Source organism: Watersipora subatra, chromosome 3 (genome assembly GCF_963576615.1).
Source record: "Watersipora subatra chromosome 3, tzWatSuba1.1, whole genome shotgun sequence".
In the NCBI taxonomy this organism is placed as follows: Eukaryota; Metazoa; Bryozoa; class Gymnolaemata; order Cheilostomatida; family Watersiporidae; genus Watersipora; species Watersipora subatra.
The window spans coordinates 5,621,132-5,647,949 of record NC_088710.1 but is presented as its reverse complement, the minus strand read 5'-3'; the positions used below and the strand labels follow the sequence as shown (position 1 = coordinate 5,647,949).

The 26,818-nt window shown below is 36.1% G+C and overlaps 2 protein-coding genes and 1 long non-coding RNA gene across 3 annotated transcripts in view; 1 reads left to right on the top strand and 2 right to left on the bottom strand.

Moving 5' to 3' along the window:
- Positions 1 to 338: 338 nt before the first annotated feature.
- On the bottom strand, positions 339 to 4,814 carry LOC137390280 (protein fantom-like). Its single transcript, XM_068076614.1, has 6 exons — positions 4,722 to 4,814; positions 3,726 to 3,870; positions 3,471 to 3,526; positions 2,130 to 2,332; positions 1,194 to 1,336; positions 339 to 393 (listed from the first exon to the last, which is right to left on the bottom strand). The coding sequence occupies exons 1-6, from the start codon at positions 4,801 to 4,803 to the stop codon at positions 339 to 341; spliced, it is 684 nt and encodes a 227-aa protein (XP_067932715.1). The 5' UTR covers positions 4,804 to 4,814.
- Positions 4,815 to 8,941: 4,127 nt separating this feature from the next.
- Positions 8,942 to 25,542, bottom strand: LOC137391936 (uncharacterized). Its single transcript, XR_010978189.1, has 4 exons — positions 25,423 to 25,542; positions 17,231 to 17,300; positions 13,944 to 14,097; positions 8,942 to 9,105 (listed from the first exon to the last, which is right to left on the bottom strand). It is a non-coding gene; the product is annotated as an uncharacterized lncRNA (long non-coding RNA).
- A 141-nt stretch (positions 25,543 to 25,683) lies between these two features.
- The window catches only part of LOC137390278 (uncharacterized protein KIAA2012 homolog), a 36,335-nt gene continuing 35,200 nt past the window's right edge, over positions 25,684 to 26,818 (top strand). Inside the window, exon 1 of the mRNA XM_068076613.1 lies at positions 25,684 to 25,795. Coding sequence (XP_067932714.1) covers positions 25,684 to 25,795 — 112 coding nt within the window. The remainder of the gene's footprint in view (positions 25,796 to 26,818) is intronic.

Sequence of the window (26,818 nt, the reverse complement as noted above, 5' to 3'; positions counted from 1 at the left end):
GATAGAAGATACTCAAAGGAATGGCCATATGTCACTTTGTAATCACAATTGAAAGGTATCATGACACATGACATGCTGAGCTCACAACATTTTCATATAATGCCATGGGTAAGAAGCATGAACAGAAGGTAAAACCAGTCAGTTCGTCTACAAAATGTCTGGTTGTGTAATAACATCCAGATGTTTCCAGCATTCAACAGAGTAATATTATATTTACATAGTTGTCTACTAGCTGTTCTAAATTTGTATTACAACAGCACACCCTACAACCGTAAGGCACATGCTGCCATCTGACAGCTATTATTCACGAGCAAATCAAGCTGGAGCACACGACCAGGTTATGATTGCACTTGGGCACACTGAGGAAGGTATACAAACCTAGTGCCTCTCTTCCTGCAAATGAACTCACCGGTAGGTTATACCCAATACACTTTGACAGACACAGTGACCAACACCGCTCCTCTAATCAGAAAAGAAGATTGGCTTATGCGAAAGCGAATACAAAAATAATTTTCTAGGTAATGGACAGCTACAGACGTGACATATATGGTAAGTCATATTAACAAACTCAACCACACATAAAAAACATATTTAATCAATTGATTATTAAACATGTTAGCAGGGAAAATGTCTCAAATATCTATTAGCAGGGAGATGAAAACATCGAGAGAAAACATGCCGTTCACATTGGTGATTTTGGATTTTCCTGCATGTCAATCACATATTCATAAGCCGCCAAAGAATTATACAGTCTTTGCATTGGCGGGCATACATTATGATATGCCATCATTTAGGCCCCTTTAATAATGGATGTCAGGGATACCTTTCCGATGAGTTGTTAAAAACTGTAGTCTGTGATCTCCAATGTTTAATATTTGTAAGCTACCCTAACTAGCCGCTTGTCAAATTCCAAATGCGTTTAGTCAATGCTAAAAATGATGTTATGAGATTTGTTCATCAATTTTCCTATAACCAATAATCAATGAAATATCCTTAAAGTATTATTGAGAGGATAACTCCGAAGTTCAGGGGCATTCATAGACCTCAATGATCACTCATCGTACTACCTAGGTAATGACCAATATTTTCAGGTTTACCAGTACATGCAGGCAATCCAAAACTACCTTTAGTTTTGATCAAAAGCCTCTACAGAAACATCAGCATTTGAGCAGGATAAAGTGAACACTACATACAGCTGGGAATTAGCTTGTCTGGCTTCCTCCAAGAGACCATGGCCATACTGAGGGAACTTGCCAGGGGAAGGTTTTGTAACGCCCCTTGCTGTTGGAGGTCCAACAACTCTCAGGTTCCGCTTCACACCATCCTTCTTTATACCCTAGAAAGAAGGCATACAAAGGCATATTCATTGGATTGTAAAAGTCAGAGGCTGCCTCGCATGCCATATAGGAAAGGTTTCTCTGCGCTGACTCTATCATAGATAAAAGCTCATCCCCAATATGTCATCTTTACAGTCAAAGAATAGTTAAACAATATGAACATGGAGTCAATTAGCCTATGTTCCTGGGGTATCACTGGCCCTTCTGTTATACAAACACTACAGTTCTTGGAATTATGTTAGTTGCATTCATTGTAAGGAGTTGAGTCTAGAATGTTTTTTGAAAAGTTTAAACTCAACTGTTTAAAATGAATGCATCATTCAAAGGAAACTTGAGTAAGTGTATGTTACCTGAATGTTTTGCTCCAAAAACTGGATCGCAAAAAACCAAGAAACAAATTTATATAATTTTCAGCTCGTATTGAACGGAATGCAAGCCCGAGTTGCAACATGCCACTCATGTGTCCTTCAGACATTGTGTGCATAAACATGGTGAGCATGCATTCATCAGAAATGCAGACAATTGAAATTTAGAAACATTCGAATACTAGAATGTCCTTGGGAATGCAGCCAATATTGGGAACTAAAAACCATGTGATGTTTGATAATAATAATTTAAAAGCACTGGTCAATGACAAGTTGGTCAGAGTTGTAAAGATAGCCTTTACTATACAACCATATGGCTGACACGCACGGCAGAGCATTGGAAAGTCTGTAAAATTACAGTTTTGCTGACACAGACCTTGCATAACAACACTTCGCACCCATTATAATCTCGCACATGCCAACTTACTGTGTCTATGCGAGACTGCACATCAGTGGTGACAAGAGGCTTGTGCCCAGAGATGTCGAGTTGGCTCTGCAGGAGATGAACATTACGACTCAGGGCGGCCTTCTCTGTCTCCGCATTGTGTAGCTGTATCGTCAGCTTCTCTATCTGGTCTTCATACGACGTGACATCTCTTAGCGGCTTTTTGGTCACTCCAGATGCTGCCGCTGGTTAGAAAGATAGTTTTAGATATAAAACAACTTTCGTTTGAAAAGAATTTTACCTATAGTTAAAACAATCAGCTGAGTTTATAAAACCATAAGTTTTTGATTTGAATCCGAGGCATCCGAGCAGCAGTCTAAGAACAGAAAAGGCTCCATGGTGCAGTGCTTTGAACTGCTACAGAAACTTTATCTTGTTTAAAATGAGTGCACGATAGGAGCCCATAATTTAAGGTCTGTAGTTTGAAGGAATTTGAGTTGAAATTTTGGATGCTAACAAAACTCTATTGGTTCAAAACTAAAAGTTAATATAAGGTTTGGTATAATAAATAGAAGCATTGAGAGTTATAGAGGTATCCAACAGCATCAGTTCTGTTCAGTTCTTCCAGAGTGACAAACCAAGCCTATATAGATCCATAAATGATCGCAAAACTAGGAAACAAACTGCATACTAAAAATTTCAAAATTACTGCCACAAAATCTATTCATCACAAGACAGTCTTATTTTGCAGTATTACAGCAGCATAGTTTTCAAGTCAACAATCGAAGGAACCACACTGACAGGCACTGCAGGTTGTACTACAATTACTTTCCTTCATGATATAAGTCTGCCTCAATTGGTAGGGGAGTCACGGGTGGCATTAGGCGCAAAATTACATATTTCGTTTAAGAAAAAATATCTTATCAAAATAGACAATGCCATTATTCACCATATTTCTACCTAAAATAGATCTATAATAATGCTATTCAGGCGACAGATTTTTACTATAATAAGAGCCATGTGCCAAGAGTATTACACAAAATGATTGCACCGCACGTGAATTGAACACATGATATTCAGAGTTGATGACAAGCGCGCTACCACCACACCACCTTGCTGCATCATAGAATAACTGTGCACATAATTATTACACATGACGATCTCTCACGGCGCACGGGACCGCCAGTGTACTAGTGATACAAAACAGATGTCACTATTAGTACACTGCTGCTGTAACCATAGCAACTGACCGATGATATTTTATTTTAACTTCTACCAATTTTGGCTTCCTACCAGCTGCTAGGGTAAAAACAAAAGCTGATCAAATCTTAAAAGAAAATAAAGAATAGAGAACACAGAACCATATAAATATCGCTGACACACCTGCTGCCTCAGCTTTTCTCTTGTCCGTGTTCAGTTTTACCAGCTTCACTGCAAACCTACAGGTAAGACAAAACTGTTGGTTAATTCAACTAAGACAACACGCACAGGATATGTGACCTCTAGGAATAAAATGAAACTTGCTTTCACAGTTGATTCTTGCTGGCAGTTAATAAGATTCTGCTTGATGTTGTTCATAGACATATACCTATAGATGGAATAAAGAAAAACAGAATGCTATCTCTATGTCTGAGTCACCTTTTTAGTTTCTCTTCCTGCTTGCGAGAGTGTCTCTTAAGAAGAAGGTTGTCCTCTTGAAGCTTCAAGTACTTATCCTCAAGACTATCTCTATCCCATCGGCTTATCTGCTGCCGGTCTCTAATCGCCTGCTGCTCCACTTGATCTAAAGCATTATAAAGACGAGCACATCAAGTCTGTGATTGAAGTAGGAAATGAAAAGATTTGCATCGGAACAATCTATAAAAATTAGACTAATTTCTGCACCGATTTTCAGTAGCCTTCAACTAATTTAAGACACCCATACTGTAAAAGAGAGTAGACTCTTTTGTTTTTATTTCTAATGAAGCACAGAGTCTACTGATTACACAAAAAGATCAGAGTTTACTGACCAAGCTGTAAAGCTATGGTTGAACTATGTGTACCCTAGCCAATTATCAAACAGATTTTGATGAAAACCAGATTAGCCAGTCAAACTAAAAATCTTTCAAGTATCAGCCAATCAGAAACTTATCAATCAAAAGTCCAATGATTTGTGTTCCAGTTTTAGACGATCTTCTCATTGGTATAAATAAATCAGAAAATTACCGACGTTTTTAATTAGGTAAAAATATTTAATATTAAATGAGGCCAAACAGTGCATAACCTTCTGCACCATGCAGAACTCAATATTACCAGATAGTTTATACTAAGGAGTTGTCAAACTTCAGACAATAAAAAGTCACATATAGTGATGCAGTACTAAAACTAGGGTCAGACTTACCAATAGATACCAAGATGAGCAACAGTTGAGAGCCAAATACTGGTGCAGCAGGAAAGTGGTTTAAATCTCCAAAAGTTGTAATAGAGTAACTGGATTAATAACTACAATAAGTTGTCATATGGGATTCCTACAGTCTGGAGTAATAACTACAATAAGTTGTCATATGGGATTCCTACAGTCTGGGGTAATAACTACAATAAGTTGTCATATGGGATTCCTACAATAGTGTGTTCAAGTGCAGAAAAATGCCGTACCAACATTGTAGAGGGTGTTAGAAGTTGCCTGTCTCTTAGGCCGAGATGGCCCACTTTTATCTGGCACAGGGTAACTATCCATTGTTCTTTTCGTCGCCTGTAATTTTACAGTGAAAATTATATTTCATTAATAATATAGAATGGCTACAGTGCAGGCTAGAATGTGTGCAAAATTGCATTACAGTAACAATGGAAATACCTTTTTGAATTTCAGTGTAACAATTTGAGCAGCGATAAAACTAGAAATGACCAGCTAGCAAATATTATCATAGTTATTAAACGCATGTGACATATCAAAAATATCAACTGCCTATTATCATTTCAAGTATAAACCTACAAGCTCTGCAAAAAATGTTACACAATTTTTTGAAAAATAATAAGTGCATTTGTAGTTTCTCGGTTTTCACTTACATTGCAAACCTAATAAAATTGACAGTAGGCAACTGTTGTGCAACATGAAAACCAATAAAAAGTGCATTATGTTATAAGCACTAGTTACTAACGCTACAAACGACCCAGCCTGCTTCGCCTAGTTTTCTATTCGACATTGGTGAAAATGCATTAACCGGCTTCATACATTGAGAGTTTTAGCAATGATATACAGCCCCCCCCCCCATGCTGGGAGGCTGTATATCATTGGTTTTAGTGATAAAAGTCAATCTTTGATTGACCACCAGAACAGTGCAGGTGTCGAAAAAGCAATTTCGTCCAATGCTTGTAGTGAACATTAGCATTATAACGACTTACAGACCAGTTAAATTGCATGCAAAACTAACAAATTGTGCGAGTTGAATCGCATGAAGCGAAGGCTATATAATAAATACAAAATAAGGAAACTTGTAAAAAAAATTAATCGAGTTTTTGCTAAATTTTTTACTATTCATTCTTTGGTATTATTTTTCTATGCTGAACCAAACCTTGTCGCTTTAGAAACAGCGTTTTCTTTATAGATTTGGTGTAGCTACATAGCCATCAGTTAACTTTTGTTCAGCGCTTCGTAACTTGGAAATATGAAGCACACGCATGCGTATTAAAGTTTCCGCTTTTGATCTCTTCACTCTCCGTACATGCTTCTCCATCGAATTCTTAACTGTGGAAATTCAGTTTGTGGTCACGTTACTTAGCTACGTTCCATGTGATCTCTCAAAAGTACATTACGTTTAGGTGCTTTGTATCGTTTTTATAGCTTCGTTTTTTTAATTCCTTACCTGCATTAATTTGTTAAAAAAATAAATTGCTGTCAACTGTTGTCATCTCAATAGTTGCAATGTTATGGTGTCGCAATACCTAATTTCATAGGGTTTACATGATTTAGTAGATCTATATGTTTTAATGCGTTATACGACCTAGAAGCTGGATAGCTATGCATTGTTATCAATTGAATAAGTTACCCGCTGAGTTAGTGGAGATATGTAAACATGTGGGACGATAAAATTTTGTTTCAGGATTACATAGTTTATGTGTGTCTTTCGTGTATTTTCACTTGTATAATTTATTATATTTAGTACTTTTGTCCATATCGCAGTTTGCGGAAAATATTGTTTTTAAAATGCTTTCAAATATTAAGATAATTAAAGTATAATGCTTTAGTACAAATTATGTTTGCTGTGCTGTATACCAGACTATTCACAATCACAGTAGAGACAGTGCAGAGCGTATGCCAATTTTAGTGTGACAAACGATTCTGTTTAATACATTAACAGATGCAATTATTTTGTATTGAAGTTCATACTGAAGCTCTCAATACACCAAGATCTCAATGCAACCTTTGTGATATGCTTAATGAATCATGAAAAACCAGATGCGTGTGTTTTTATAAAGTTATCTGCTTCAATTTTACCATTCACATTCATCTTATTTGCAAAACTAACATTTACTCTTTTTGCAGAGTGAACGATTCATTTGAATTTAGTATGGTACACTTCTTAAGGAAATCTGGTTGTTTAGCGTAATGAGTGCTACCCAAGTGACAAACTTGTCCCTCTTGAGTAGAGGTGTCGGAGAAGTGCAACTTGGCAACCATGAGAAGATTGAAGTGAAGCTAGAGCCAGAGGTATTGTCTTGTAAAACAGTTTCAACTAGGAAAACTCTTTTACATAGCCAATCACGTGAATTGTGTTACTTATATCTAATCTTTGATTCTATTTATTCATAACTTTGCTTCACCGGCCAATACTGACAAAAGTAAATATTTTTTTGTGAAGTTGACGTTTTGAGTCTGCAAGTAAGAAATATTAATATATTTTATTCTTTAATCCAAGGATTGTTACACAGATTATGCATGTCATAGATTTTCTTCCTCTTTGCTGACTAACAATTGTAGCTTCTGTTCTAATTTCCTCCTATACCTTCATTAATTTCTGGTTTCTCTGTATCATCATTGTTCAGGTTTGAGGCTCCCATGACTCTTAGCCACGTTAAGGTGCCCAGGCTATTTGTTGTGTTTCTGGCTCAGATAACATAATACCGATGGAATCAATGATTTATTTTGGGGCTACCTTACAATATGGTTCTTTTTAGCGGCACCCAAATTACTCATATGTCAAGTCTAAATAGTTTTATCATGTTCTATCTGTGTTCCTCAGGACTATAATAACTGGTTAGACGATACAAGGAGAGTTTGGAATGTTCCAGCTATCCTTCCACCAATTCAGTCTTCCAATGTTCCCCAGTTTCACCATCTTAAAGAAGATGAAACGTCAAAACAGCACTTGCCAGGCTCGGACACACACAGAAGCAAGAACTATCCGGTGGCTTCTCATGACTCAGTAAGTTTTATCTAGTAGTCTTAGTTTATAATAATAGTGGCCTTAGTTCATAACATAGTATCCTTAGCTTGTAATATAGTAGCCTTAGTTCATACTAATAGTAGCCTTGGTTATTAATGATAGTAGCCTTAGTTCATAATGATAGTAGCCTTGGTTAATAATAATAGTAGCTTTGGCTCATAATGATAGTAGCCTTGGTTCATAATGATAGTAGCCTTAGTTCAAAAGATAGTAACCTTGGTTTCTAGTGATAATTTAGTTCAGCTGCAACAAATACCAAATTGTGGCATCTGCAGTTTACACCTATAACACCTAAACAACTATAAGTTCATATCTAAGGCCAGTAACAGCCTTTACCAGAAGTTAACCATTGTGAGCTAATTCAGTGCAGACTATTAGTTATCTGTTGGTTATTGTGAAGAGGCCATTCAAGTCGAGAGGTCTTCAAACCCAGAATGTAATTAGAGGTCAGAGTCTTGCAAGAGGTCATCGGTGTTATCCAGGAGAGCAAACAATCCTCAATGATAAGTCTTCAATTGAGCTGCACATTCCTTGTTTTAAAGAAAAACAAATGATTTTCTTTGACTTTAAATTGTTAGTAGGAAATAAACACAATAAGTTTGTTTTATCAGTTTACTGTGGCTTGAGTTGAGAATGGTTTGAATATTGGCTAATTAAAAATAGTAGGATTTTTGATAGAGATCTCAGTAGGTAGTAATAGAGTTCTCCAACACATACATGTATGCACCTTTCACTCAGCTAGTCAGAAGGGATCATGCTTACCACTTTATCTGTTCTAATACTGCCTACTAAAACATCATTGGCACATCACTGCCGCTGCTTTCTTCTCATTAGTAACTGTAGGCAACATGTTGTGGAAGCTCTACATAAGTTGGTGACACACTAGATTGTATGAATGTCCTCGCTTTGTAAAGTAAGTTTCCAGTACCTTTTAAGAAGAAATTAGGCTAACAAGCAAGTATGCTCTTGTACTTTCAATAGGCATCTTGTTATCAAGACTAAGGTCCTTTACTTTCTTGTTCCTTTAATTAGACATTTGGCAATCTGTCTGGTAGTCAGCGATCCGATGTAATTCTGTAACATTTGACATTACACCGGCAGCACTAACACCAGAGGCTAACTACAAATAGTTTAGAAATTCGATTAGTCTTTGATCTTTTTAAATCTGTACGAAGCTCTGTAAATTGCTTTTGTTTGAAAGTGCATTCAAGCTCATAACTTGTAGGTACGAGCTTTGGATATACATGTATTAGGGTTGAGACCAGCTAAGTTTTACAAAGTAAAGTGGTGTTTTTTAAATATGAGGCAAAGCTGTTTTCATCTTGCTATACAGCGATGCAGTAAAGTTATAAAAATATAGAGTGAGTTCCCTGATTGTAGGCTTTGTCCAAGGTTTATCTGCCCAAAACATTCACCACTAGAAAAGGGGCCCTGCTTCTTTTTTCTGAGGACTTCGCCAACAAACAACTCTCTGGGCAGCATAATTCAGAAAAACAACACGTCAGTGGTCCAGAGCTGCGTACTGTAGATGACTTGGCTAAATCAATATTGGCATACGGAGCGTCCAAGGTTTGCGTAGCGAGATTGTTTGTCACCTACAATCAATAGGCTCATAGTAATTAATATAACTTATTGATTACGCATCTATTGTTCTATGTGTGCTGTAGTTATTATAGTTCTATGGTAGTTGTGTAACTAGAGCTCTTATTCTATTGTACTTTGTGTGGCACTGAGTGGAAGGCCTGTCTTTAACTAGTTGGGCGCCAAGATCTACACCTAGATTTTACTAGTTTATGTGTTATATGAATGCTATAGCGAGTAGTTCTATGCAATAGCAAATATAGTTTTAAGACCTCAGTCTAATAAATATGTGTTAGTTCTGGTCTTAGTCCCGATTATTTCTGGTTAGAATGAATGTAGCCTGTTTATCTTTTAAAGATCAGATGCAGGCTTCAAGGAATTTGTTTGGCAGTTAATGGCCAACCTTTTGTATTTATGTATTGATATATTATAAATTTAATCTAGTCAAGCCTCTACTTACCGTCATATCAACATATAAATTCTCCAGCATGTATATTGTAAAAATTCAACTAATATTTTACACTAAACCTGAAATAATTGTTGATTAGAGTTTCACAAACAATATATTAAAAGTGTCAGTTCAATGGCTGGTGAAAATAAAATGTATAAGCATACGAATATCTAGCATAAACATAGACCAAACATAGACAATGAAAACATTTAACAAGCGACGCCGCGAAACAGATTTGTCGCTCAGAACTAAAATCTGACTTTCCAGTTAAGTTTCTACAGTTACTCATTTTATTACTATTAGTGCAGTTATTTTGTGGCTCCGAGTTTTATCTATGTTTAATCTTAGAGTTACTTTAGAACATAAAGGTATGATAATCTGCTACTTATAAAAAGAATATCGAATCTGTAAGCTAAGTTAGGTTAAACTCTATCTAGTCTAAACTAGAGTAGTAAGTTAACCATCGTATCTATATTACTATTCTTAATTAGGTTTGTCTGCACTGCTGAACCTGCACATCCATTTACACATTTCTAAGATGAAGATACAATAAAATATCTTTAATATACTGTAGAACCTTTAATTGAATGCCACCTTTATTTGAACACCACCTCTAATTGAGTGCCACCTTTATTTGAACGCCTTTTCTAGTTGACCGCCACTATACGAGAAGGGTTAAAAAATAGGAGTCGCCCTTAAATCGAACGTTTGACCACTACTTTGACATTCTTTGATCTTTACGAACCAAAAATAGCAAGGGATCAGTAGAAAATTTTCCGCAAAATGGTACTAATAATGACTCGGTTACATCAACAATAACAATTAATTTTTTAATTGTTTCTGTTCGTATCAAAGTCCGTTATCCAACTCCAAAGATTTTTGGGTTTTTTGATAAAACTTTGAAAGCAACACTATAAAAATAATTAATATCTGTATTAGGCCAATAGTGGTTCTTTGTTTAGCGCGGTTTTAATACCTTTGCGTATGTAAAAAACGGTCTATATTTACAGTGTTATATGAATGACTAGTTTTAGGCTAAAAAGTTGTGCTTGGGCTAAATGCTTATCATTATTTGTGTAAAATGTAACGCGTATAAGATTTGCTCTATTAAAAAAATTGTTTGCACACTAATATCGACTAGTTCAGTAGCGCAGAAGGAGAGTTGAGGCCAGAAGACATGATGTCTTCTGGCCTCAACCTTGATATTGATTAGTGAGAGAAAGATGAAATCACTCACTCATTAATATTTATTGTAAGTGTATCAGCAATTTTCCGCCGGCTGGCAAATCGAGCTACAATACTATGCAAGGGTTTCACCAATAAAGACTTACATGATATTAGTATTTATAGGATTTCTGCGTACGGGACATGTTGTCTAATATTTGTGTTAAGGTCTTATTCATATACCTTGTCTTCATTGAATATCTCTATTTTTATTGATTATAGTGGCATCAGAAACACATTAAATTAAATACATATAATTGTCATATATGAATAATCTTAATTTATTTGCTTAACACCTGTCATCAGTATTAGTGCTACTGACTTGATCAGATATTGTCATAGACCTGTATTCAAAAATTATCTGTAGATTGATGAGATTTTATCTAAAGCCTTTTGTGTTTCAGAAAGTTTTTCCTTTAGCTTTCCTGCATACAGATTAGACTAGTAAATCACATTGTTACTACCATTAACGGATAACATTCTCATGGTCACTTACATGTATACCATCACCGTATTCAGTGTACATTTTATTAGAGAAAAGAAGCAGCTATGCCTAAAGGATGGTTCACACTACATCGCCGTATCTCGGCATTGATGCCATAATACTTCGGTGATCATCGATGATAGCAATGCTCACACTATCACATACCCATTCGCGTTTGCATCAGCGAACACTCCGTGACGTAGTGTTTTCATTTTTTGCGAAGAAACCCCTTTGTTTTCCTGTGCTTGAATCGAATACTAGTCCCGCAGCAACTATCTTAAATGGAAATAAATAAGTCACGCTATCAGGGATCGCGAATTGCTATCGCTGACATGGTTTACATTGTACAGGCGGTCATCGATGTTCGGCAAAATATCACGAAAGTTTGACAGCTACAAACTTTCCCAATGTGTCCGCGCTGCTTCGTCGATGCCATCGGTTTACGGTTCACATAATCAACAATGAACACCAGCACACTGTGATATAACGTGAACCAGCCTTGAGCGACTGCTTTGGGATTTGCTCAATACAGTTAACATTCCACCAAAAGTCCCGGCACTCCGTGGGCTTTTTTACCGACTCCACATGCCTAAAGAGTATTTTCTCTATGGCATTCACATACAATTGGCTCTATTTCTTGATAGACACAACCTTATCTATTATCTATCTAAGAATGTCTACATGCATGTCGACGCTAAGTGCCTAGCTGGTTGTGTACCGTAAGTAGAAACTGTCTAGCTTTGACACACTGCGTAGATGCAGTAAAATCTACGCTAAACCGCCACGAAGTGTTACATAGAGCATGAATAACAAACTGTGTTCAACATTGTGTGTTACAGTCATTCAAGTACAATGAGGAGGATGCTGATGGCATATATCTCGGGTTTGTCCACAGTCGTTCTAAAAAGTACTATGAAAGACAATACAAACCAGGCTTCTCGGCCAAACGATATCTCTCAAGTTGGTCTAAGCTCTGGGATTACAACCTCCTAAACAAACTGACCAACAAAGGTGTGTAGGGTTAGACCGTTTTGGTCATCTGCTATTTTATGGTCACTTTCACATCCAGTCTAAAGATAGTTGCGCGCAGTGTTCTTTGTTAGGCATCCTCTAATGGCTGCTGCTTACAGCAAATGAGAATAGCAATTGTTCTTGTACAGTCTTATAAGAACTAGGTATATGTTATATGAATGGGCACCTGCAGTAGGTGTTTAAATCTAGACAGAAAAGGGCGCCTGCAGCAGGAGTCTAAATTTGGATATAAAAGGGCATCTGCAGCAGATGTCTAAATATGAATATAAAAGGGCAACCACAGCAGCTATCTAGATATGGGTTATAAAACAGCACCTGCAGCAGGTGCCTAAACGTATATAAAAACACAAAGGCAGAAGATGGATATAAAAAGCTCTTGCCAGAGGTGTTCAGATATGAATATAAAAGTGCAACTGCAGAAGTACATTTATGTCTATACAGTCAAACACGGATAACTTGCCCTTGGATTGCTCGAACACATTGTTAAATCGAATGGATTTGTTTGGTTCGTTCCCACGAAATGATAAATTGCTTTAGATAACTCAACCTCAACATCATTAACTCGAACAGTTTCTTTGCCAAAAGAAAAAACATGGTTTTTGTTCGTTTTACTCCAAAGGAATTCTCATTAGTCGCGGAGCTGCGACTACTTTGCTCTCCTAGTGAGAACGCTCCCTATACGTATGTAGTGTACATATATTTTCTCCTGTACCGTATCATGGAATCAAGTGAAAAACCGTATAAAAAGTGATTAATAGAGTTGCTCACACATTGGCTTAGTTATGGCCAAACTATAAATGTTAGAAAGTATTAGCGGTATAAATATAATAAAGATAGACTCGACATGCAAAATAAATATTGTAAGAGTGATTATATGCGGATATTTAAGGATAAAATATCAGAAATAGATTTTTTATCTATTTCTATTACTTGATATTTGCTTGTAGTTCTAGGTTGTGTGACTGCCAGGACTTTTTTCGATTTTGATCGGCAAAATTGATCTCGGTTAAAACACTCAGAAAAAAAAGATGTCTTTTTCTGAGCATTTAACCGCGATCAAATTTTGTCAACTTTATGACAATGGCATGTAATAAAGTTTTTAATAAAGGATGTTTAATCTAAAAATGTCCTGGCAGTCACATCACCTAAAACAACTAACAAATCTCAAGTGATAAAAAAGTATCTATACTTTCTGATAAAATTTGTAAAACTACCTGAGAGGCCTCTTAATTTGCAACAAGCAATCTATGCTTTTGATTTATGTAGAGTTTGTTTATGTACATGTATCTACTGATAAATACATGCACTTGTGACAGTGCTCTGATAACTTGAACACTCTGATAATTCGAACACTTTCACTCGGCCCCGTGCAGTTTGAATTATCCATGTTTGACTGTATATATATATATTCATGTATATAGATATTTGATAGAACCTGTAGCAGTTGTCTAAATATGGATAGGAATGCACAATTTTAGCGGGTATCTAAATATGGATATAAAAAAGCACTTGCAGATGCTTTTAAAGTTTGTAATCTCAAGCCTTTCGTCTCTGTATATCATTTACCGTATATCTTTCATGTATTTCTTGGTTGTCAGGATACATAAAGCCACAACCCTACCAAAAGAAAAGTGATTATGACGTATCAGGAATACCTCTACCTTATCGGATCTTACGACAGTGGTTGTTTGCCCCTGGTTCTATAGATGGCTACACATTCTATCGACAGAGCAAACTCCCAGGTTCTCTGTCTAAGGAGGACTCTGTTGTGGGTACGTAGTCATACGCATTAGCAGTATTTTAGTAGGCTTCTGTCTAAAATTGAAACATTGCCTCCTTTTCTATGTGTGTCTTCAATGATTACATACTTCTTGGTCTTAGAAGCATTGTCTGCGGAAATTTTTGTTTGTTGTAAAAATATATGCATTAAGGCTTGTTACAGACATGTAAAAGGCCTCAACTTAAAATCCTTTACAACATTAATTGCAACTGTTTGTTTAAAAATAAATCTATTTATTTTTCTAAACAAACAGTTTTAATGGATTTTTGTCATTCAATCTAATATATCATAAGTGAGACAAGCTTGAAACCACTTTAAACTGACTTGTTTCAGAGTGATTGAATAATGTTTACAGTTGAATTTTATCCATCACTGTTTATCTGAGTAGGGACAATGAGCTGCTTCCTGTCCATGTCATGCAATACTTCATTTATGTAGGCCTTCATAGAGCTATGTATAGAGCTATCATGTCTTTGAGCTTTCAAAGAGTTTATCATTTTCTTGTACTTTTATGTATATCAGTGATAGAGGAGACACCGAGGCCTGTAAGCATGGAGTCAGAGATGAGTCAAGGTTCTATAAAGGTCACCAGTCTCCTTGCCAACAAAGAGCTAAACTACGGCGAACTGGACAGTTCAACCAAAGAAGGAATTCTCACAGAGCTGCTAGTGAAGAGTGCCATTACACACGCCATCAAAAAACAGAAGGTTTGGCTTACCTCCATCTCTCTTAGCGCTAAGGCTATAATAACTGAGTGATTGCTCAGTTACTGCGTGAGTCCTAGTGTAGACTATGGTTCTTACAGCTTGTCAGGCCTGTTCTTTGCTCATATACCGCAATTATCACTCACTAAATGACTCTTGGATCCAAGATTTTGGCTTTTGGAGTAGCTTACACTCCTGTGTCATGTAGATTACTGCCTTTTTGTTTGTAGCCAGCTTAAATATTCATGCTTCATATTGCAAATTTGCTGTTTCAGTATTTTACAATGCTAAATATAACTTTTTCTACAACTACAGTAGAGGTAGTGTAGAGTATGAACCAATTTAAATGTGACAAACCATTTGGTATGTAAATTAACAGATGCACTTTATGTGTATTGATGTTGATATGGCGACTCTCAATACACCAATATGTAAATGGCGCCTTTCCAGTACTTTTAATAACTTATAGCCAGTTGGAAATAGCCAGTTGGAAATAGCCAGTTTTTGTGAATCAATGAAATGGCGAATTAATACTAGAATCATTAGGCTGACAGCAAGTATATCTATTTATCAATTGAGTTAAGCTACTTTATATTTCTACACTTCATGCCTTAGTTTGGCGTATGCTCTCTCTTACATTTGTAAGTAGTGACACGTTATTTGGTTCTTTGTATTCTATCTCGAATTTAAAACTACTTTTATTTAATTTTTTGGAGATTATACAACTGACCTAATGCCTTACCTCCCTCTTGTTTAGTTCTCACCAGATTGCTGAATATCAGGTCTGTACTCGGTTTACAATCAGACGTCTGCTGCTGCAGATCTAATATGTCTTTCGGCGGAACTATAACTGTATTATAGTTACTTCAACTGTGCGGTGTTTAATTTGACAATTTCTTCTTTATTGTTTTGATATATAAATGTGTATCACTTCAAGGAGTCTGTTTATTCAGTTTGCACGTAGAGAGCACTAATGTATGTTCATCTGTTGTATATATAACTACCTTATAGGAGGCATTTACCTTATAGGAGGCTCTGTCGGAATTGTAAATTTTCATAATTTTTCATCAAATCAGCTGGCTAAATGCCTCTTCAACATCTCCAGTCTTATGAGTAATATTTGTAATTTAGGCTTGTTTTGCTAGTTTAACCAAGGGTTTTGCAACTATTTTCATTTCATTTTAATTTATATAAATGAAAATTAATTCTTATTCAAATTTTATTTTAAATGAAAGTTAATTTAATTAAATATTAAATTTAGTTTTTAAATTTTAGTTAAATTTTTATTTGTTTACTTTCTGTATTTATCTAAGTTAGTAACTAGAGTTAGTCTAAATATTTACTATAATGAGAGATGTGAAGTCAGCTTAATTTTACGATGCGTCATGACGCCATACATCAGTTTTGCCAGTATTTTCACAAGCGCTGCATAAGTATGTTCACAATTATAAATCACTTGCACCAATTGGCTGTGTAGTGGGCTTAATGCCTGGCTGGAGAACTAGAGGTTCCAAATTCTAACCCAGTGCCAAGTGAAGTTTTTAGTTCTAAAAATTTATTGCTATAGCTGGACATCCGGATGACAAATGACAAACACTGAGATTTATATATATATAATGTTATCAGTCACCTTGAATAACTGGCTGTACATGTCAGTTATTGACACTAGCACCTACAGTATTAGTCATATTCATTCAAAGGTATCATCGCGAGGTAAAATAGGTTGGTGTTCTTTTGGAGCACTTTTTCATTCCTCACATTTCACTCATTAATATTTTTAATGAGTCAATGTTTTGCATTTTAAAAAGTTATGACAACTATGATTTGCTATTGCCATAATTAGCATTGTGTTCAAAACATCTTAAAAATTGTGTGTTCAAAATATCCGTGAAAGGATAACTCTATTGGTCAATAAGCAACTAACACAGGCGTTATGCGAACTTATAGTTTTGTATAACTACGATGATGAAAACATAAGCAGCCGGTGTAGCCGCCAAGAAGTCAGCATGATGGTCTTTTCTCAAAAACTAATGCATCAGTATATAATGTTACATAATAACGCTGCCATTACACTTATGCTATAAGCAGTACACAATCAGGTTTATACACTTTTCTCAGGAATACCAAGAGACGGTATCCAAACACCTTGAAGATGAGGAGATGAAACGTAAAGCTAGTGCCAAGTTGTATGAGTTTGATATGATGAATGCAATACAGACAGCTCTGGACAGCTCAATAATACCTACAGTTTCCACCTTTAACCTTGACCCTCAGGTAACCTTTCTGAGATGTGACTATATGTAGCTCAATAATACCTACAATTTCTACTTTTAACCTTGACCTTCTACTGAGCACATACAATAACTTGGAGTGACTGAATAATTTACTTGAAGTGAATAACTGAATACAGTAACTTGAAGATTGTCAGCTCATGATACCGTGTACTCCAAAAGAAGTTACTTACGCATTTTCAGTTGTGGTAACATGTTATCATGCCATAAACTTCCTGTAAACCTTGTTCTAGGGGCTCATCTCTGAAGAACAGAAAGTGAAGAAGGACAAAAAAGGATTTCGTGGCACGAAAGGTTTTGGACTTCAAGTGTCAACTACTACCAGCTCTTGTGAGTCAGATGTTTTTTTGCAATTTTCATTCCATGGAAAATAGACCAATCTAAAAGTTAATGCGTAGGCCTATATAATACATCATGAATTTCAGATTGTTTTCTTAAAGGTTAATTGATGTTAGCACAATATTTCATTGTTCAACAATGCTTTTATTATTGCAAAAAAAAAACAAGCTTTAAAGACAAAAACACTCGCAACGCAAGCTCTAAACTGGGACATAAGGATGTCCTTTTGTTGGCAAAACATATATATATGAATTACGATGTCGTCTGCAGACAATTAGCCAATGTCTAAACGAGAGACAAAAGCATTTCTGTTGGTCACCATTTTGATAGATTTTCCCCATATAACAGCATACAGTATCATTTTAGTTACCCAACATGGCGAATAATTATAATGACAGGTCGAAGCAAATTCTACTAATGCTGAAAAGTCTGTGTAGTGAGGCTAATGTTTGAGCAATAGAATTACACGTTATAGAATTACGGTTATGGAATTACACCAATAAGATTGTTCGTATCAGCTCTCAAGTGTACTGACAAAAAATTCTCCTTTACACTAATTGGGAATTTGGAAAATTGTCTGTAAAAATTAGCTATTGTTGACGCTGCCTGTTTAAAATCTATCAACACATCCTCTGATTTCATGAACAAGGAATTTAGATTAGATAATTCAGTTTAAAAACAAACAATCGTAATACAACTGTTTTGGTCGATACTTTACAAAGATAGTGAATCTTTCTGTACATTTTCATGACTTGAAAATGTTGGTAAACCTGACATTTGGTTCAAAAATTACACAAAAATATTATGCAACCACTTCTGCAATGTTGTCTGCTATTGTTAACACAATACTATGTTCTGTCTTCAGTTAACCTTTAGTAAATATAAACTGTCAAGGTCATTCGATAAATATTTAGTAGCAAACTCCTTGGTGAACAAGTAGGTTTCAAATGACTCTCTCAATATCCAAACAAAAGGTATATATATTGACACTCAGTTAGCTTTTGTACCTGTTAAATTAGTCAAAAACTAAACCTTCGTGTGGCCACATAGCGCTGCCATTACCGAGATAGCACGGTGTACCACGTCTAGTTGCTGACAGCCAGAGTCATTTTCTCATGGCTACATTAATAGTCAAGTAGTGATCATGGCCAATAAAACTAGTATTACATAAAGCATGGGATTTATAAATTTACAGCACTTTCTATGTTTATAATGTTTACTGTCTACTAGTTTATCACAGTTCTGAGGCTATTTTGTACTAAATTGGAGCCTCTATAACATTATGTCAAATCTGGATACTGTTACATTCTACTAGTGTTCAACGACACAATGAGCTTTAGTTGTTGCATCATTTACGTGTTGGATATGCGGACATAAAACTGCCTCACCATGATGATGTACTTAAACAAACATACACCAAATAAGGGAGAGATCAAATCAGGTTGCAGTTTTCACTTTGCGATTCTACAGCTTGTAACTTATGACTGTAACCAATAAGTAAGAGTTATTCATTGTAGTGGGTTCCGCTGGTTCCTTAAGGTCATCATTCGACACAAAGCATAAAATCCTCCCTCCAATCACAAAGGTCGAGCAGAAGATCTCTAAACCAATGACTCTAGGAGAGCACATCCCATCCGTACCTAGTCTGCCAGCTCATTATGAAGCCCCTCCTTCTACTGTTGCAGGTGCGTACAGTTACAATGAATCACTTGCAGTTGCGTAGCTTTAATACATTCAGGCCACGTAACCTCTATGTATGGTTTGAAAATTAGATAAACAGCCAATAAAATATTGTTACATGCTTAATCGGAATGCTTGTAAAGTTTGCAGCATGCTGGTTAGGTAGTTGTGTTCTCATGGTCAAATTCGGCTAAGTTGCTCCTACTAGATTCTTTGGCTTTCAGTCAAGTCACACACTTTTTATTTGTTGACAAATGATATGCTAATTGGTTTGTGCAGCTGTCAGCCAATCACTAAGCTGCTTGGTGATTACTATGTTTTTCTGCTGTTTGTATCAGAAATTGTTAATTTGCGTTCTATCAAAGGCTATTATTTTTTGCTGAATTATTTATTGCTTTTATTGCTACTAGCACCATGACAGTCTAGTGAGAGACCCTCATATGTGCGATAAAGCACTGATAGTAACATCTACATCTGCACAATTATTAAAAAGTCCTGGAAGGCAGTTGATTGACGCAGTTGTTAGAGTGTCAGCTGCTTAGCTGAACATTGAAAGTTCAGATCTTTGGCAAAGCGATCTTTCATCGTAACCTCTTAGCCTCACTTCGAATAGAGTGACGAACACAATCTTATTATAGTAAAGGTTATTGTTATGTAACATTTATTTCAAAATAAGCAACGAACATTAAAATTATTTTTATAATCACTAAAAATGTCTCCAACTTCTAAAGGAAAATTCGTCAACTATTGAACGCTTCCCTCGAGTTTGTTGGCTATTCAGAGAGAATAAGAATTACTGAGCAAACTAGGAGTCATCTACTCATTGCAACTCTTGGTGTAAACACTTTTAACCCTGACCCAAAATAATTTGAGGATATGTTTTATCATCTGTTCCTGTACCCTAGAAAACTTGACAGTGTAGTTTCGCTTTATTTTCACCCGCTTCCAGTTAACTTGCTGAAAATTTTGTAATTCACTTTCGGTGAATTACAAATCTTTGGTTGTTTTCTGCTTAATACCTTCTCAGCATAATTCTGAGGCTTCAAGTCGAATGACCAACAAATCCGCTAGCTTTAAAGAATATTCATTTTAAAAGGAATTGACTATTTAAGGGTTTTCACAGCAATTGGAAAGTTGTTAATACTGTCTCGGATCAGGGGTAACCAGGGGTAACGCTTGTATATACAAGAATAGATGAATTCCCAGTCTTGTGCGGGTAATAAAATAATTACCAAATATATTTGAGTAATTTAAGCTAGTCTAAATCTTTACTATAACAAGAGCTGTCCGTTCGTCTGAAGCCAGATTGTGCTTGTAATTGTACTTATTATTGTTACGTTTCATGATCTCTCACCCAATCATGATTTTCAAGCACAATATTAGCAACCAATAGTATCTTCACAAGCACTTGTAGCATGCATATTTTAACCGGTGTAATAAATAAGTGCACAATTATTCATTAGTATCGCCAGTTGGATGCACAGTGTAATGGATAGTACGCCTGTCTGCAGAGTTGTAGGTTTTGAGTTCAAATCCAATGCAAATCAGATTTTGCGTTCCTAAATCTACTGTAAATGGATGTACAGACGACAAATGAGAGATTTATCTGAGATTTATATATAAAGTTAAGCATTAAGAGGCCTCATCTTGCCACTCAAATACCATTTTACAGCATGATTCAACCTTTAGTGGTGATAATGTTGTTAGAAAGGGCACATTGATCGCAAGAGGCATTGAGTATTTGGCTTATGGTCAAACATTGCAGATGAAGATCTGGAATATAACAGCTGGAGAGAGTCAGCACTTGCTGCGGAGAAACCATTGGCTTCTATTGCTGATGGGTCATCTACACTTAGCAAACAGCAGTCTGTATCTAAGGTTTCATTAGACTCAGGTTAGTACATACTGCACGCAGTGGCATCTAGACTCACATGTTTATGGCCAAATTTTACATATACTGTAGTTATAATATAACCGGGCTGCCAAAAGTGAATCTACATGAATATCGCCACACAGCTGAATGTGTGAGGTACATCGAATAGTTAGAGTTCCTCAACTAGGAGGAGTATGGCTAAACTGTTTATAGCAATGTCGCTGACCCTTTGACCTCCAAGTTCAACTCTTATCTACTCTAACAATGATTAAACTTTATAATGGTCACTCATACACCTGTGTGCGAAATAAACTGGACCCTTTTTTGGAAAACTAAAATTCTCATTACAACATTCATGATGTTGGAACTCTCTGTACATGAGTTGTTTTAGTTTAATCCTTCTAATTACTTCAATTTTAAGGCAAATTATTTATTGCAACTTTTTTTCAAAAATATTTTAAATGCTGAAGGGTGGATTTTATAATTGGTTATTTTATTGTGTGCTCATCAGGCCAGGTTGTCATTTAAACCTTTTCTAAGTATATGGCATCCAGAATACAAGACCTGGTTAAATATATGTAATCTAGTGTATAGCAGACCCAGTATTGCTAGGAAGAACATTAGTGTTGTACTATACATAAGTCAATCTCAATGTACTTTCACTTGAGATGTATATTAATCACAAGGCTGCTAAGTATTCAAGTTGCTCTTGAACATTATTGTTCCAGAATGTTCCTCATAAACTTTATACTGTTGTATGGATAAATAATATAGACCAAGAGAGTAGTAAGTAATGCTGATGGTGATAGGGTGTAGCATGTGGTTTCATATCGTCCCCTTGTGCATGTGTTTTCATAGCCTCAGGCTCTTGTTTTACTCTTAAAGAATTTTCCTACTTTTCACCTCGCTTGCAATCCTCCCTCCCCGCTTTATGCTGAAAATTGAAGCTTTCACTAACCACGCTATAGGAAACCAGACTGTTGATTTCCAAGCTAATGAGATACACAATTCTATCTATATCAGAAGTCACCAGCCGGTTTCCTGTAGACTTGCTGAGCTTGTGTCATTGTTGAGCTTAGAGCTGCTCCTTTAGAGAGTCCAGAAGATGCTGCCCATGGTCATGTCAGCCTCACTGCCAGTGATTGCATCAGCCTCGCTGAAAGCACTACTAACGAGCTTAATTTAACTGCTAGCAATTCTAACTCTGTGTCAGACGTCATGATAGATGTGAGAAAAAGTCAAGTCAGAGGAGCTGACAGCAAAGGTGGGTTTGTTCTTTCTATTTATGTCTGGCATTTGTCTTGTCTTTCATTTTTTATGTAAATCTAATTTGCTAGAAATCAACAGACAGCCGTTTTTCTTCAACTAAATTTTTTTCTACATTGCTGACTCTCTTTTTCTATGTTCGACACTTTGCTACACATTTATATATCTGCTACGTATCTGTAAGGTTAACTGACACCACAAATGTTTATTGCATTAGCAGCAGAAGATAACAACACATACTGAGGTTTCGATAATATTTTTGTGTAATTACAATCAAATATCACGTTTTACCAGCATTTTTCATTCATGAAAATGGGCAGAAAAATTTTATATCTTTAAAAAATATGTATCAGACCCTGTATAATTGTGACATTGTACTGACATTGACATTCGACCACTTTTTGAACTAGATCTAAAAATTGTCCATTCAAAATCATTATATATGTACTTGAAAGCAGAGCATGCGCTGATAGGATTGAAACAGATGAATTCCAAGAATAGTTTATTTGCAGGAACAATTTTTTAAAATTGTTATTGGTGTAAAAGAAGAATTTCTTGCTAGTGCATTCTACACAATGAGCCACACAAGCTAGTTCCTGTAATTCTAGAATCATTACTAGCAAGTTTGAACACAACATATAAATATGGCAAAAAAATTTTCTGCATTTGTGAAATCTGCTTCGACCTTGTATTATTATCATCTGCCATATTGGGTAACCGAAACAACATAGCTTGACAACTGGATAGGAAGCATTTTTAAGAATGGCAGCCAACAAAAGTGCTTTTTTCTCGCATTCACCTTTTGGCTAATCTTGGGTGTTGACATCGTACCTGATAAGTCTGTGTTTTCTCAAAAAATGGCTGCCTCAAGTTACAGCTTGCTTAGAGTAATGCTAATGTTTTTGTCTCCGAAACTGGTTTTTATTCTTGTAACATCAAAATCATTGCTAAAAAAGAAATATAATTATATTGGTATAAATAGGTATAATTTAACTTGCTGTCAGTTAACCTTAAACCCAGTTGCTACCCATTGTCTGTCAGCGTTACCTGTTGCTGGCCTGTCAACTACCTCCTAGTTGTCTTCATTCAATTAATTACTGCTTTCAGATGACCTCGTTGTGGCGTAAATTTCAAAGTGAATCGACAGAGCGCATTTGCTATACTGCTAGAGACATTTCTACCACTTTTTATTTATGCCGTACAGAAAGTCGCAATAAAGCAATGATGTGACAAGCATCTAAACAGATTTAAGGAAAATACCCTGGGTTCAATTCTCAGCTTCTGCTATTTTTTATGGGAGTTATTCATCATTTGTATCAGCTCGTTTTAACAAATCTCTTTACAGGGAGTTGTCAGTTTACGACATTCCCTACTTAGGCTTTTTCAAGGTTGCGGATGCGCTCCATGCAAATATCTAAAATAATATTTTATGTAGCTCCATCTTATTGTCAATAAGCGACATAAACATTCTTGAACTGGTTCTCAGCATGTAGATTATGTGTTTGTGGGAGAGGAAGAGGCATCACTCAGTTTTGTTGATAAACCATTTTGGTTCTTTCTTTCTCACACATTTGATAACTTTTTTATTATCTATTTTCAATTCATGTGATAAGGAGTCGTTTTCTCTCCTTCCAATACTTTTTAGGCCTTTCTCATATTTTATCTTTATATTAATATTATAATTTTATATTATATATATATTTCTATTTTATTCTTCACGGTGAAGTACGTTCCCGTAGATGCAGAGTAATTTAAGCATGATTTTCCGACTTACACTAAAATTCAAGTTGCCGTGCGTCTTAAGCACTTATCAATGTCATAAGTTGTAGACCCCTTATTATTCATTTCTTTCTATTGGGCTTTGCTACTGTCTAATTAATTCTACAAGATTTGAAAATAATTTTTACAAGTTCTTTTTAAGGACTGCTGTCATAGTTTTAAAGCTAAAACTCTTCGGTTTTGTCATAAGTTGTACAGTTGTCGTTGTTTGAAAGTCAGAAGATTCAAATTGTACTGGTTTGTTCAATGATAGTTAACATTCCTCATAGAAGGTACTTTTCATGAATATTTGCTTTATTACTATTGCTAAGTCGACTGAGTCACATTTGTTCCTTTCTACGGCTACATCATTATAGTGAAAAGAGGTGAAATGGACTCAGCAGTCTCCCACTCCGAGGCTTCAAGCGTCGACACAGATCAGCCAGGCAAGAAAACTGGGCTTTCTTTTGATGGTCACTTCGCTAGTGCACTGGCAGTCCTCAGTCTCCCTCCTGAAAGAAAGGCTGTCAAGTCTACTTCCAAAACCAGCTCTCGCGGCAGTCAGTCCGACGTTTCAGAAAATCTTCAGCATGCCACTTCGCAGCGCAATTCTGATGCAGTGAGAGTTCAGACACAGCCTGCTGATTCAATTTTTGTACCAGCATCCGTACCAGTCTTCGACTCGACCTTCACCATGCTGCATCATCGACTCAGCTCTTCCTTGAATGATTTAGCGAATGCAACCGACATGGAAGTGGAGCTCCCTGTGAGACCTAACACATTCCCTTATGAGAATGCTGCACGGCGTGACAGTGCCTTGCGCAAGCTTACTAACAACTTAGATCTGGCTGACTCTAGATTTGGTGATGGCCTGTCGAGGCAGCCAGTTGCTGAGCCAGTGGAAGCTGGCACAAAGCTCTCCAGCCAATCAAGGAGTTTAATGAGTAGCATTGATCTGCTCTCGCAAGGCTAGTAGTTAGTAGTTAAGAGACAAGCTGACAGAACAAGCCACATTTTTGTTTCTACTGATAAAAACACTCTGTTTATATCTTTTGTACGTTTCATTCATGTCATTCTACGGCATCTGTCAGCTTATCTCCCATTGATTTTGCTCTCCCCAACTGTTTGAGAAATTATACATTTTGCTCTCTGCTTTCTTATCTGAGTTTTTAGATCATACCAATGGAAGTGACTGAAACTTAGATTCAAAAAGAGTGCTTTTAGTTTTGAACTTTTACTGTTAACAATAATTTATATCAGAGAGCATGATGTACAGTCATGGCAACCCACGCCTTTGCAGTAGTTACAAAGAAGCTTAAGTTTTGTACCATCACCTGCTTTAGTTTGTGCAAAGTGAACCCTACACACATCGGAACATTAGATACTGCTGTTTGGTGGTAGTGAGTGCATGGGGCTATGTCTAGTGACTTGAGCTATGTACTGCCTCACCTTCTCATGCTTACTCGTATAGAGTGTTTGTCATAGATTGGCTTCACTCGCTGCTCTGGCCACGATTAAAATGGCTGATCCCGACGCTTTCACACCAACAGACCTTTTCTTCTAAAAAGAGAATTATTTGATATTTGTTTTATTAAAAAGACTTCAATACATCATTTTGCAGCAGGTTTAGGCTAATAGCGATGTCCACTAGATGTTCATCTATTTCAATATGTTTTTCTTTGCAATCAAATAGTTGATTTGGACCATGATATGGATGATAAGAAGTCCGTGATCTCTACAATGTCAATGCTCTCTAAAAAGAGCAGGTTCAGCTCTCAGGGATTAGACGCACCCTATACTAAAGGCATTACCTCTCGACAAGGTTAGTGACGCCCTCAGGAAAATCCATATTTTTATTCTATAATCTGTAATTCTAGTCTATAACTCTAGCATGATTGGACCAAGAATGTTCTGTCTAATAAATGAAAAGGAGTAACAGTTTTTATATTAATACATTAAGAGTTTTGCAGAGCTCATTGTTTAAACTTCAAACTTGCTAGTTTAAGAATATTGGTAGCCTAACTATGAACTTCAAAAAAAGTGAAAATTATATGCTTGTTCCGAGTTAGCTATTACTCATCCTTATACAATCATTTAACATTGTAACGTCAGGTTGGGTCTCAACTAAGTTTTATAGTAAGTAATTCTGTGCGAAATTTTATAATCTTGACTCAGGAAAACCTGATGTGTAAACAGTAAATCATTAATCACTAGTATTTTATATCTGTAAATGTGATTCGTCACATTAGATAGCCAGTAGCTAACGGTATTGATTTTTCCAGAAATTAAACTTTTGTTAATTATCTGGTTTTTTTCTTATAATACTTTCTATTTGTATTTGTATTCTTTTATAATGTTTTATTAAGAGGAAGTAGATACATCGGACTGTAATTTCTAATTTTCCCGTACTGTATAATATTAAAGACTATTGGTATGTGCCTAAAGTGAAAAAGGGCATATTAAAGGCTGTTCATATAAATTGGTGAATTTATAGTTGGTTTTCCACTTTATACCAGAAAAACATTCATTTGAATCAGCTAGTATATGTCTGCTTATACATGTTTGTATTGCTTATCTGTGTTTTACTCTATTCCTGCATGCAGCTCCGTTTTACCCAGCATAAATCTGTCTTTCGGTAGTTGTGTGCACTTGTAACAATTGTCTTATCTTTACCCCAACCTAACTCATTCATGTTATGATGTTTAATAGATCCCAGCTCATCCTTGCTAAAAGGTGAGTATCTCTGGTAAAGCTCGCTGCGTTTTCTGTTGATGGCCAATAGATAGCAATACGACAGTTTTACGGCAGCACATAGTAACACTTACACACTTTTGTTTTAGGTTGT

Coding starts and splice junctions, on each gene's coding strand:
- LOC137390280 (XM_068076614.1), bottom strand. CDS start 4,803: ATGGATAGTTACCCTGTGCCAGATAAAAGTGGGCCATCTCGGCCTAAG. Junction 3,871..4,721: donor TAACACCCTCTACAATGTTG/GTACGGCATTTT, acceptor ATAATGCTTTAG/ATCAAGTGGAGCAGCAGGCG. Junction 394..1,193: donor AGACAAGCTAATTCCCAGCT/GTATGTAGTGTT, acceptor GTTCATTTGCAG/GAAGAGAGGCACTAGGTTTG.